Source organism: Pteropus medius, unplaced genomic scaffold, assembly GCF_902729225.1.
Source record: "Pteropus medius unplaced genomic scaffold, Ma_sr-lr_union100, whole genome shotgun sequence".
NCBI lineage: Eukaryota > Metazoa > Chordata > Mammalia > Chiroptera > Pteropodidae > Pteropus > Pteropus medius.
The window spans coordinates 2,575,493-2,590,174 of NW_024345600.1; the positions used below are offsets into that span (position 1 = coordinate 2,575,493).

Sequence of the window (14,682 nt, forward strand, 5' to 3'; positions counted from 1 at the left end):
ATTAATATATCACTGTAGCTTACAATACTTCTTTGTTTAGCATTTGGTAAAGAACTAGGTGAAATAGCTCATAAAAACTTTTAAATCTAAACTAATGAATCTTATTTAAGTTATTATACTGAGAGGAAATAGACTTGGGTAAGAAGACACACAATTTAAAATATACTTAAGATTCTAAGAGCCAGTGTACTCAGTTGATGGCTTTGATTCTTCTGCCTGATGTTTGTGAGAAAAAATTGGTTCTTTAGAGGCAGTGGCAAGACTTTACCCTTAGTATTTTATGAGGTACATACTCTGTAGTATCTACCATGAGCTCCTGGATTTTGAATTAGACTTTTTTTAAAAAGGTCCAATGCGCACATTGTCTCTACGTCAATGCCCTAATGAGTCCAAAGAGAAAGGAGGTTCCTAAATGATCAGAGACTTGGAGGTCTTTTGGACAAAGATGGATTGGTTAAGTAACAGTTAAGTGGTACTAATAATGAAGCATCTTTGTTCCACTAATTTCTTAAGGTTGGAGTATACATTACCTTGAAAAGTTGATAGGCTCTCAATAAAATACGTAGAGTTAGAGGCAGATCTTCTTGGATATCCAGATGTGTGTTAGAATGTATCTTTTAGTTTTTTTAAAAATGTATTATAAAAAAATAAAAGGCTTCCTTATAGAAGCTTCCAGTTTTTCCCATCTTAAAATCTTGTGAACCTTTTAATTATCATTTATTCTTTCGTTGTAAAGATCCTCCTCAAGCATCGATTGATATGGCTACCAAACTTTCACTTTTGAGCAGCAGCTTCTTGTGAGAACTATCCCTCACTGAATGAAGTTTATTGTTAAAAGCACCTTTGTCTTGCTGCTGTGTTTGTTTTCCCCACCTTGGTTTGGTATTTCCTTCACTTTATAGGCCTCTACTTCAGAGCTCACTTTCCAGCCTTCCAGGGACCTGTGGATTTTAAATGATATTCACGTGATCATGTAAATTAACCAGATCTTTCATGAAATAAATGGCCTTCTATTGAGCACTTTCTATGTGCTTTTCAACATGCTAACTTTGTTACATAAATTATCTATTTTAATCCCTATAACAACTCTATCAAATAGATGTTATTTCTATTTTTTAAATGATGAAAGTAAGCTAACTGCCAAAAGTAACCCACTACTAGTTGGCAAAGCCATACTTTGGTCTGTCTGAGCCCTTACACATAGTGGATTGTTCAGAAATTGATTAAAAATTGTTTCTTGAAATCTCACCATGCTATAGGGTGTAATATATCTCAGTATATTAGCCAGTTTTCAGAATTCTTTCATTTGGCCTAGGAAACCAGGGAAATTCTAGTTTTTTGTCTTCTAAAGATGAGAATAAAGGTGGATATTGATTACTTAGGATATATTATGATTATTTGTTAATGTCGTTAAGGAGGTTGGAGACAAGATAAAGGGTTGCTTTCAGTCATGTTTTATACAGTTTTGGATTCATGGTTATCCACAGTATCAGTAGGTCCGAACCATATAGAGAAGTAGAAATACTTTCGCTGGGCAAATATTTTCATTTTCAAACAAAGTTAAATTGTTAATTTAAGACTTCCCCCCTCTGCTTTTACTTCATAGTTTCATACTCATTTCTGCATATTTATCAAAGCTTTTTGACCTTAGCAGCTGCTTTACTTTTGCTTAATACGAAGTGATTTTTAATGGCCTTCACGAAGTCAGGGAGCCCTGCAGAGCTCCCTGTCTGTCCATATGTCCATTTGGTCTTTGTAATTCACTGTGTCATACCAATGGTTAAGTAATGCCCTAAGGTCAGGAAGCCCAGTCAGGACAGCTGGTAATTAAGTCACTTACTTCTTTTTGGCACTGGAAATATAAAACCTGATCCGAGGAACAAGGCCATCTGTTTTGTGCTTTGTTGCTTTAGATGTTCATACTTGATTTTATTTGCATTGATTTTTCCTTAAGTCTTAGCCAAGTGATCAGAGCTGGTAAGCTAGTATGGTTCATACCTCAAAGGAACTAAGTTTTTTTAAGTTGATCTGGTTCATATTTATAAGTTTTATTGGAATTATTAAGAAAAACTTGATATGCTCTATAATTCAGAAGGCCACTTGTATTTCAAAAAACGTCAGTTGCACGAGCATTTGGTTTTTGTGACTAGAAACAAGAGCGTAGGTCATTCCATTTTGCATACAGGATCTTTGGTGGGTTTTGTGTTAGAAGAATAGGCTGGAATGTTTAGTTGACAACAATAAATTCTGTCACCTAACAGTTTCACATTCTAACTTCCCCTCATCCCTTTTAATTACCCAGCATTACCAGTGTGAAAAAGTATATTCTGGATCTAATTTTTGAAGTGCTAGTTCTGTGGTCTTGCATCCTGATTTAGTCAAGAAAGTGTTGGTAAATTTAGATTCTTCTGCCCCAAAATAGCTTTACTTCTGGCTCTTAAGTGTCATCACACTTTCCCAAATTATACTGGATGTTAGCATTTAGAAGAATAACCAAACATGTGTTATAATCATTCTTTTTATTAAAAAAAAAAAATCTTTCCTCCTTCCCATAGCACCAGTTCTAGTAATAGTTGAGGTTCATGAAGAGCTAAGAAGTTAAAAATTCTGCGTGTCATTCCTGGGTAAACATCTGGCACTGGAACCATAGCACATTGCTTTCAGGAGTTGGTGGCCCAAGAGGAGAGAGAATGAGGTTGGGGCCAGGGCTGTCACACGTGGTTATAAAGGCCAGGAGTTGCGAGTAGGGCCTTTGGTGTGAGTTGGATTGGCTTAGAGTAAGGGATGCCATTCCCTTTTCTATTTTCAAAAAGGCACCTTGAAGACCAGCAATTGCCCTGCTAGTGCTTGCCTAGAATATGTAACTTCCTGCATTTTAGGAATAATTTGTAATAGCTGAATATAAATTCTCTAAATCCCTATAGTCTTTATTAAATGTTCTTTTTTTGACATTTTCACTATTATATTTCTATTTTATTCTGACATGCTACTCATAGTTTTTAAAAAGACATTGTGGGCTGTTGGTTCATCCAGCGCTGCCTGTACCATCCAGTAGTACTGGAAAAGTAAAGTTTTACCTGGTATGAGACAGGGGCCTTTGATTAGAGGCAGTCATCCTACTGGTCAGCCCAGTATGGATTTGGCTGGTTTCTGTTGAATGTGTCTTAAATAAACAAGTTTCTTTTCTGGCAATGGTGGCAGACATATGGAATGCAGAGTCTGGCAAAAGCTGTGTCAAACAAAGTCCTTAAGCTACTTAGCAGCTAATGTCTACTGTCAACTGTTGTGACTGAGGAAATACCTTCCAACTGGAAAATAAAAGTCATCTTGCTGCCAAGAGACAAACATTCATCATTTATTCTACCAGAAGAAAGGCCAGTGCTTAATTGCTTTGTTGAACAAGAAACTCTTATGTCTAAATTATATTAATCATTAAACTGGTAAAAAAAAAATGCTATAGAAGATGCTTAATTGTTATGTTTTGAATACATTTACAATTGAGGAAGTTATTCATGATATATAAATATATTGTGTAGTTCTGCGTGATGGAAAATCTCATGATTTTCAAAAGTGTTAAGTAGCTCTATTTTCTCTTAGTAAATGTGAGTGCTGATAGAAACAAGCTGTTGGGAGGTGGAATTTGGCCACCATCCATTTGGTTTCTGGAGATGTTTTGTGTGGTTTTCTGGACTGGAGTTTATACAAGTTACGAATCCTTATTTTATGTTACAATAATTAGTTGTAAAAGTAATTCCTTAGTTACTGGTATAAGTAGATGGTTCCTGTAGGTTAATGTGACTGATTGTTGGGCAAGTAAAGTTAGTCACGGTACTGAGACCTAAGTGAAGGGTTTTGTTTTGTTTTTTAGTATTTGTTGAGCCATAAGAGGATTTGAATTATCTAAAATAGCCTTACCTTAGAAAAGGAATCCTCTCATGTATTTTTAAATTATATGTACGATTTTTGTCCTTCACAAAAGAAATACTTAAGATTAATGTATATATGTTGGAGGAAGGTGTTGAAGGGCTCAAGGGAGAAAATCAGCATCTTTTTTTGTTTATTTGATTTTCTGAGGCAGTCCCTAAACGGAAAACAGTTGGAAATAAAAGTAAAGGAAGATAAAGCTTGGTAGAGTCTGTTTTACCCAGTCATTGCTTTAAAGTTTTAATTAAACGTAACTGTTTTCTAAGAAAGAACAATCTCTATTTTTGAATCCTGTGGAACAGATTCCACTATTGTTTTACTTATATCTTGAGGCTTACCCTCCGGGGACAGTGCAATCTAGACAAACACCATTCTGCTACCCCACCCTCTCCAAGTCATTGAAATGATAGAGTGAGGGTGGCGTGGACCTGCCTTAAAACATGGTATGAAGTGTTCTAGGGAAAAGTTGACAAAAAATAATATGTGGACAGAAAATTTTTTATTTGTAAAAAGCGTAAATCCTGGTGAAATAATGGGAAGGTTAGATAGAGAGAGGGGAGAGTTTAAGGTCCACAGTTAAAATATTTTGTTGATTTGTGTGCCAAACATATTGTAAAAAGGTTTAGGTGCAATAATCTAATTAAAGTCTTAACAGCCCATTTAACAGATGAGAGGGAGAAATGGATAAAGGAGGTCAAAAGGAAAAAATAAATAAATATGGTGCATTACTGAGCAACACCAGAAAAATGGCTTACTGTTATCTAGTAATTTGTGACCTAAAGAAATAATACTAAACCTCTTTCAAAGAAGAAAAACTACCTCAATTTGGATGTTAATGGAATATATACTAAAACTAAACAAACAGTGCCAGTGGCAACAAAGCCAGACTTCAAATTCTAATGATATCTGCTAGATACAATTTATACCCAGATCAAGTACTCCACAATGAAAATAAATTATCTATAATACAAAATATGACAAAATTTAGAAAGTAAAAAAAGAAAAATCTATTCTCATTAAAAAGATTTTCCTGAGGCCCTACACAGAAGTTTTTGTCTGTATCTTAATCACTACAATTAGATGGGTCATATGGCCCTCTCAGGCTGAAAAAGAATCTGAAAAAAGTGCATTTTTTTAGCTGCACATACTGCCCTTCTCTCCCAGAAACAAATAAAAACTCTAGAAATAACATAACATAACATTATATTCATTGTTAAGAGACCGTCTGTGGTTTCCTTCAAAAACTTTTTTTTCTGCTTCAACCATACTTATATTTTCCTCTTACATACTCTTCTGGATAGTTCACTTTTCTTTTAACCAATGAATGAATAATGTCCAATAAAATGAAACCTTTCTGCAAGAAAGTAATTTTGTTCAAATTACTTTGGTACAAATGAAATGCATTGTTATTTGGCTTTATTTTTAATATTAAAAAAAAAAAAAGATGAGGAAAATGAGGCTAGCTCAAGTAAAGCAGGAGTGAGGACCCGGATCCAGCATTCTCTGATTATTCAGAATGTGCCACCCTCCCCATATGTCGCCTAAAATACTCTAGTTGTTGGGAAATGATTATTGGAAGTGCACAAAGAGACTCTTTCAGAATAGAATTAGTTGAGATCTCCTGGGGACTTTTAAAATAAATGGATTATGTTCATATAGCAGTACTGGAATAATTTTATTATTTATTTATCTATTTATTTATTTATTTTTAGGCGAGGCAACCCTTGGTTGACTTCACAGATTGCAAGGACCTTGTCAGCTTACAATCTCTTATTTTTATTTTTATTTATTTTTATTTTATTTTTTCTGCCTACAACACCTGGTCTTCCTAGGTGGTCTCCCATCCAAGTACTAACCAGGCCCAATCTGCTTAGCTTCTGAGATCAGATGGGATTGGACTTGTTCAGGGTAGCATGGCCATAGACAGTGCTAGAATACTTTAAAGACTTCTTAGAGTTGCAATACAATTTCCAGACTCCCCCCTTGGTATAACTGCTAAGTTTGGAGATCAAACTAAAAGATTTAAGAGGAATATCACAAAATCTGTTTTAAAACCAAATATCTACCCCATCCACTTTGTATTTTTTAAAAAATATCCTATCTAGGAAAGTGGGATGAGAGGAAGTGGATACTTTTCAAATTGTCATTCTATAAGGGAAACACAGTTTTGTAATTTATATTGTTTTTAGCATAGAAGACGACGAGGGAAAAAAAGCTTTTTATCAAGTTATATGTGTATGTATATTGTTTTTCCTCTCTGGACTGTCATAGGATTTCCGGGACGCAGTTGCCCATGCTTCCAGGCAACTTGGGAAACCGGTGATTGAGGACCGGATCCTAAATCAGATCCTGTACTACTTGCCTCAGCTGTATGAGCTCAACCGGGATCTCCTGAAGGAACTGGAGGAAAGAATGTTGAACTGGTAAAAATGGACTGACCAGCTTTCCCAGGGATTCCAATTTTAGATGAAGCCTATAAGGGCTCTGCGTGTGACACAGACGTGTTCCGTACATTGAGTTGTTTCAATATATTGAATTTTCTTGGCATTTACCTGTAGATTGATCATATTAGATGGCCAGAATTCACAACCTTATTCACAACAGTATTGCATTCTGTTCAATACTATAAATTTTTAAATTCTTTGGTAATGCTGCCTCAAAAGCAAGAAGGGCCCATCATCAGCCAATTTAATTTTTTATAGGTGACTTTTGGTAGTCAAGATTTTTGAGACTGAGGAAATTTAGTTGATATTTTCACATTGGAAAAAATTTTAAATGTTTTATCTATCTCTTCTGGAGCTTCAAGTCATGAAACTCCCCCTTGCATTATGGAAAAGAGGCCATTCACTAAGATAATTTGATAATTAATTTGGTTCGTTTAGAAAACTTATATGTGTCTGATGTCATTGTAGATGCTGTAGATTTCAGAACAGGAAAAGGCTACCAAAATGTTAAGAGCTTCCATTGGGCTATAGAAAGTGAGCTGAGACTTTGGTGACAGCTTTGGAAACATGTGGAAAGTTTGGTCTAGGGGGATGGAACTTACATTGAAGTCCATGGAGAACTCAAAATGATTTGAATGAAAAAACAGTATCACATACTTTTCTGATCACAATTTCCCTCTAAGTTCTCTTCATGCATAATCCAAAAAATACCACCGTCTGTTTTGGAAATATCATCATGCGTTTGCTTGTTGGAAAATATGCTAGATAAGCAATTAATACTTAGCTGCAGTTTAAGTATAAAATGGCACAGAGTTAAGGACTGAGGAGTGACTAAAAGGCAGTTTTTAAAGTCATGGCAGAAATAAAATATATTTACAAAGAATTCCTGTACATCATTCATATAAAAATTAACCTAAAACTTAATCTGAACTGGCTTAAAAAATGTGCATATTTATGCAAGCAAGTGGAGGCTTAAATATATTTTTTGCTGGTAAAAGTACTCTCAAGTTCAGATCTGTAGATATTCTGTGTTAAAATATTAAGCATTTCTAACAGATAGCCTAACTTAAGGGACAACTAAAACAACAATTATGGAAAAAGCTATACTTATTACTAACAATTTTTCTAATCTTTGGATATTTTCCACTTATTAAAATATTTTTCTCTCAGAGATCTTTGAGTCAAGACATTCTTTGGTAGACTATCTGAAGTAACATTTATTTTTACATTGGCTTTTAATAACAATTGATAAAGTCTTCATTTCTACATTCAGCAAGGTTTTGGATACCTACCATGTGCTAGTCAGCACTCTAAGCATGCTAAGAATATCACAGTGCACAAAACAGACAAGACTCTTGCTCTCATGGGGGAAGCACCAGACAAATATACAAAAAAAAAAAAAAAAAAAAGGTAGAAGTAGTTTCTCATCTGCATAAATGTAAAATAGGATGATGTGCTAGAGAATGAAGATTGGGTAGCCAAGGAATGCTCTCTAAGAAGGCCGAGCATTTAAAATGACATCTGAACAAAAAAGAAGGACTAGCCCGGGTCCCATATTTCCAGGTATGTGGAACCATTAGTCAAAGTTTTGAAAGTGGTAATGGACTCTGTATATCAAAAGAATATGATGAAGGCCAGTGTTGCGGGAGAGTAATGAGAAGGGGAATGAAGAGTCAAATGGGTCAGAAAGGTAGGAGCAGTGGCACCTGTGGGTCTTTGTAAGTCCAGGAAAGGAATTAATTTTTCTGCTAAGTGCTAAGGAGGCCATTGGAAGTCACATGATACGATATACATTTTTAGACTCGGGCTGCACAGAAGGATGAGATAGTGGAAGCAAGGAGACCATCTTGCTGACAGAATCCAGACAAGATATGATGGTGGCAATGGAAATGGTGAAGAGTAGGCATTTTGAGATATGTTTCACAAGAAAAAGGAAAAAGATGACTTGGGTAGGGACTCTGCTTATTGGCTATGGCTTGGATACATTAATGACTGTTTTTATATTTTTGTGTATCTCTTCTCTATCCTTAGGACGGAACAACAAAGAATTGCTGATATCTTTGTAAAGAAGGGTCCATATCTAAAAATGTATTCCACATACATCAAAGAATTTGATAAGAATATAGCTTTGTTGGATGAGCAGTGCAAGAAAAACCCAGGTTTTGCTGCTGTTGTTAGAGAATTTGAGGTATTTTGCTTCTATCTAATGTTGAACTTTTTGGGGGAGTGGAGAGCAAGGATTGCTTTTAAAACTTTAATAATTTGCTGTTATTGAAAATAAACCTTGCAAACAAAAAGATATTAAAATATAATCCCTTCAAAATCAAAGAGGGAATTGAATAAATGAGTGAGAACTCTGTCCATAAGATTTAATTTTGAAAATAATTGCACATCAAAATATTTAATGGGTCTCTTTTTATTTGTGGTAAAATACACATAAAATAAAATTTAATGATCTTAACCATTTTTAAGTGTACGTGTAGTAGTTTAAAGTACATTCACTTTGTTATGCAACCAATCTCCCTGTTTTCATCATGCAAAACTGAAACTTTGCCCATTAAACAACTAGCTCCCCATTCTCCGCTTCCCCCAGCCCCTGGCATGCACCATTCTACTGTGTCTCCAAATTTGACTACTCTAGGGAACATTTATTTTTAACTCAACCTTTCTCTTTATTCTTCTAACAACTAATCTGTAATCATAGATGGGAAATGTAATTTGTTTCTCTTTAGATAAATGGCACAGTTTTAGTGTCAAAGAAAAATGAATAACATGTTTATTGCCAAAACTTTGTGTTTGACTCAGAGCTATGAGAGTACAAGCCTGATATGATTCAAGATGATATAATGCATCTTTAAAAAATATTATTTTTTAACTAATATTTTACTTAAGTCCTCTCCCCCACTTTTGAGTAAAAGGTTGGTTACTATATATTTTAATGATTATTTGTTTTGAAACGAAAAATATCTGAATTCTAGTCACACAAAACTAGAAAAGCTTTAGACATATTAAGGTAGTGCTGATTTCTAATTTGTACAGTAGACAAATAATTAAACTTTAAAATTGTAGTCTTTTTTTTCTTCTTCATCTCTCTGCTGATGTCTTCACGCTATTAAGAAAGGAAATGTGAAATATATAGTTGTAGAACTGATAATTGACCCACTTTTCATCAGTGTCCAAGGAGTTGTTCTGTTGCCTTGGCAGCAGAAAAAACAAGACAGGAAAGTTAGCTGCCTTGGTTAATGATGATCACATGATAGATGTTTTCTTAACATCTATCATCATCATAATTTCATAATTATTCTGGTACCAGCCCCTGGAGTGTAAGAAGTGCAGGACATCTTAGCATGAGGGACATTTTCATTTGGCCATTTTAATGCTACCTCACAGGAAATTCCTGTGATGGAGAACGGGGTGAGGCTCAAGAATGGGCAGACGTGTCTTGTACATACTAAAAAGAGCTTTAAAGGCAGAATCAAATGTCCTTGTGGTCAAGACAGAATGGTTCCAGATCAAATGTTCCTATATACACTGTGATTTGGGCTTTGTCTTTTATAGCCAATAAACTGAGGAAGAATTTTACATTCTGCAGGCTTATTAAGGAAGGGATGCTTAGCAAGGCTGCTTTACAGGTTATCTTTAATTCTCCCTACTATCATCTGTTATCATTATGAATATATTGATAGGCTCTGACTATTACTTGAATCTAATTCCTAGTAGTTTTATTTCTGCCACCTTATTTTGGAGACCATGCACGTCTTTCTTGGTTGAAGGGTTTGTTTATGAATGCTCGTCCAAGTGGCCGGCAGCTGCTGAGTAGGATGGGCGCTAATTGGTCTAGAATGCAGACTGCAGCTGCCAACCTCTGTGAGCAGGCCATGAACAAGTTTTCCCAATGAGTCAGTGATTTGAGAGATCTACCTGTGGGAGAGGGTGGGCTACATGGTGAATCAGCATAGTTTCACTCTCAGCATCGCAGCCGTGTCTTAAAAGGAGCATCTCCAAGAGTCTCCTTCCAGAGCTGCTGGCTATTTAAAGTTTGGCTCCCCGGGCACCTGAATCTGCATCCCTTGCTTCTTAGAAAAACTCTGTGTTTACACTGAATGCCTTTTTCTTTCAGACGAGCCCTCGATGTGCTAATCTGGCCCTCAAGCACTACCTGCTTAAGCCGGTTCAGAGGATCCCCCAGTACAAGCTGCTGCTGACAGGTGGGCGTCTCTGCCAGTTTACTTCTCTTTTTCTGTCAGTCCAGTAACACCTTTACCTAAAATATGGAATCGTAGATTGCTTAGAATGTTGCATATACGCTACCTGAACTCCCTTTAGTTCTCTGATCATCCCTGTGTGCATGCTCTGCTCTGGGCATTCATACATGTTAATTCCTTTTGCTCAGAGCTTCTTTTACCATCCCAACCCCACAATCCTGCCTCATTTTGCCTGATTAATATTAACCCCAAGAAGGTAACTTTCCCAGCCACTCAAGAATGAGGTTTAGAGGGTCACTGTACATCAACTGTCATGGCCCTGGTCACTTCAGAGGGTTTTAATAAGGATTGATTAATGAGCTATGTGATTAGAATAGTGCTTTGCTCACAGTGTGTTCTAAATAAGTACTAGCTGCTATTAGTAGTAGTTGCAGTGTCCTTATCAGCATCCTGATGTCTGGTCATTATTGTCTGTGTCTTCTACCTGACTGTGGGCTTCAAAATTACAGGGCTGTGTCTGTCTAGTTTCCACTGTAATGGTAAAAGGAAAAAAAGGAAATAAATTTTTAAAAAGCTTTGATTTGAGTGGAGTCACATATTTTGCTTAGGACTTTATATTCATTGGCTTTTTAAATCTTCACCATAGCCATGCATATATCATGATATTTACACAGATGAAATAACAGGCTTTTGGAGATTAAGTGGTTTGGCATCACAAAAGAGCTGATATAGTCTCAGTACCAAGCATAGTATCCAACACATACTACGTGGCTCCCTGGAGTATTTGCCGAAATGTATTGGATGTGCAGTGAGTTAGTATACATACATAACATGCATTAAGAATTTGGTTAAAATGGACAAGAACATTGAAATGCCAATTCACAATTCTAAATTCAATCCGTTTTAATTTTATGTAAATAGATTTTAAGGTACTTCATTCCTATTAGTATTCTTAAGAAATGGTGTGCATACTTTTATCCTTAACTTAGTCACTGTCTCTTAAACCAAGAGCCATATTGAATGAAGTAAGTGAATCCTGGAAAGCCAGGGTTTCCTGATTTCCTTTTAGGCAAAGTCTTCATGCCTTCCAAGCTTTCCTACCAAGCTTGCCTACTGAAAGACAAGCCGCTGATGAAGAAGGCCTGCTCTTCAGCCCCAGGACTGGCTACCCGAGGTGTTTCTTCAATTTGAATTTCTAACTGTGAATCAGGCACTAGATTTCTCTCTAGAATGACATAAGGCAAAGCAAATAATATGAGGATGTCCTGTCCATCTGTACTTTTTTCCCTCTGCATTTGGCTGAGATTTAGAATACACAGGACAAAAGGAAGAACCCATGAATGTGTCGTGTTTTTGCTAGATAAATTCAATGCTGTATCATAAATGAGCTATTGACTGGCTTAAGCTATTTCTACAGCTGTCAAATGAAGTACTGTTTTTAGTGGCAAAAGACAACTATGGTTTTAAAAGCGATGATTTTGTGATAAGGATGGAGCAAGATTCTGAAATTTTCATATAAACTTTTTTCCCCACACTATGATTTAAGTAAAAAAGTTAGATATTTATTTAAGTTAGGTTTCATGCTGAATTTGATTTTAATTGATTAATAGTGAAATGGCAAAACCAAGTTTTAAAAAATCTTTTTAAAAAGAACATTTTTATAACCGATATAATGTGAGTTTAGGATTAGTTTTAGTTTTGAGCTGTCTCTAGTTTAATTTTAAAGCCATTTCTCTCTTAAATTGGAATATCTTCATTATTTAAATAATGCACAATACTTTACATATAGTAAATACTCAGTGATTATGGATTCGTTGAAGGGTAAAAGTGATAATTGGCTTGTTTAAAGTCAAAAGCCAGGACTAAAGTTAGAGAAAGAACATAGACTTCATAGAGAAATAACACAGACTTCATAGTCTTTGTCCTATGCCTTTACTTCCATTGATTCAGATTTTCCCTCCAAGCCTGACCTGAAGTCCTCCATTCCCTTTGAAGACATCTCTAATTACTCCAGTTTTTCTTACCCTTATTATCAGTGCAATGTGACTTAGTAAATATTTATATGATGCCTTGTGAATGTGCTAATATTTGAATGATTTGAATATTGATTCCTTAATTTGATTATAGACTTTATGAGGTAAAGGAGTGAGTCTTTTAGTAATAATTTATCGTATCCTGGTATATCTGGGTCAGTTTTGGATACTTTGAAAGCTGTTCAGGAAATAATTTCAGTTGGTTTTAAGCTTGGTTCAAAACATCCCTTTAACCAAAATATCTTTAGCCTAAAGGACAACAATAATATAGAGAATTTAGATATTCTTTTCTCCTAAATGAAAGACACATCCAGAGAGGTGAAATATCCTTGCCCGAGACAACACAATTAGTATTAGTTGAAGCACCTATGGTCATAATAATCCTAAGGAAATATATGGGTTGGTACTAAGGGTTGGTTTTATTTGTATTTAAAATTCTGATTTCCAATACTCATCTTTTGTGGTGTTCTAATTGCTCTCTACTTTTGCAAGATATTTCTACTGTTGCTATCGAAGTGCTCTTGTCTATGCACTTACATTTTTTTAGAAATTGGATTTTAAGTCTTAAGTTTGCATCTATTCAAACATGTTATTTAACTGGGTCCTCATCCTTGGATAAAAAACTCAGTGATTTATCCTTGGAACAACCTTGTGAGGTAAGTACTTTTATTTCCCTTGTAGAATTTGGAATAAATCCAAGTTCAGAGAATATACTGGAGCAGAGATGGGGAATGAGACTATGTGACAACTCCTGACAACTTTGATTTATTAATGAGTTGTCATTAATAAATTCAGGCAGAGAAAGGGAAGGATTCTTGCCTGACTTGGTGTGGGTAGATTTGTGCCTGCTTGGTTTATTGGGAGGGGAAGATTGAGAAATTGCAGAGATGAAGCAGATAGGATAGTTTCTTTTGGAATCCTTTCTTAGAGAAAGGTGAGTGGAAATTCCCAGGTTCAGCCGTCCTGGCCCTACTATTCAAACAACCATCCCATTGTCTTGCATGTGTTCTTTAGGACATAATTGGGGTTTTTTATTGGGTATTTTACTTAGGCTGTCTCTTCCTTCATTGTAGTAAAAAACTTCCAATTAAATTCTTGGTAGTTTTTTTTTTTTTAAGTCAGCTCAAAATACAATCGAAGAATCATGAAATGCTTAAGATTAGAATTCTAAAAGCAAAAAAGTAAAATTGATTTTTAAAATTTAGGCAGGAAAACTTGTAAATTTTACCTTTATATTGGCTATTCAAGGTCAGTCGATCTAGCCAGATCTTTAAAATATGTGGGACCCAAAACCTATTTGGAGTTAGGAGAAGTGGGAATCCTGGGGCAGCAGTGAGGAAGCAATGAAAGAAAACAGACAGATACTGCTATAGGAGCAGCATTAATTTTTACCACTGCTTCTTTCCTTCCTCCTCATCTCTTTAGGGTAAAGACTGTTTCTAATATCCTAACTCAGTGTCTGGCTTAGATCTTGGCACATAATAGGGACTCAATAAACCAAAAGGCTTAGGGAAATAAATGTTCCTTTTTATAAGATTAAGAAGCCCTCCTAGGCAGTGGTGCCAGTGGATGTTTGATGAATGGATGGATGGATCGATCAATTAATTGCTTTTAAGAGTAAAAAATAATCTTCCAGTTACCCAGGCACAAAGTCATGGAAAGACTCTAGGGTGCTTCCCTGTCCTCAGTTTTCCTCCCTGACTGGGTTTCCTGTGCCTGTGCTTCCTACTCTTTTCCACTTCCCTTCTTATGCTCCAGGCCAGACCTTTCTACACTCACATCAAACCCTGGCATTATCTCCGTACTGGTCATGCTACCTCTTACCACTCCCCCAGGTAGCCTGATACATCATTACTTTAGTTCTCACCCAAAACACCATAAAGGAAAAAACACTCCTGTGTCTTCCATTTTTCTCACTCCATACTATCTATCTGGAGACAGTGTCAGAGCCTACAGATTAAGGGTGAAGTCCCACAGGACTGCCTCTTTTTTCCAAACTTCAGATGCCAATGGCAAGTTTCAGGTTGTCACTTGTATTTCTGACCAAGCAACTATAAATCAAGGTTCCCTTGACCC

The 14,682-nt window shown here is 35.8% G+C and overlaps 1 protein-coding gene and 1 pseudogene across 2 annotated transcripts in view; one reads left to right on the forward strand and one right to left on the reverse strand.

The window, feature by feature from the left end:
* The window catches only part of FGD6 (FYVE, RhoGEF and PH domain containing 6), a 95,609-nt gene that overhangs the window by 46,851 nt on the left and 34,076 nt on the right, over positions 1-14,682 (forward strand). For both annotated transcript variants that reach the window (XM_039874098.1, XM_039874099.1), the window contains exons 6-8: positions 6,196-6,347; positions 8,400-8,556; positions 10,489-10,576. In XM_039874098.1, the coding sequence (XP_039730032.1) occupies positions 6,196-6,347; positions 8,400-8,556; positions 10,489-10,576 (397 nt within the window). The remainder of the gene's footprint in view (positions 1-6,195; positions 6,348-8,399; positions 8,557-10,488; positions 10,577-14,682) is intronic.
* Positions 5,732-5,849, reverse strand: LOC120611826 (uncharacterized; annotated as a pseudogene).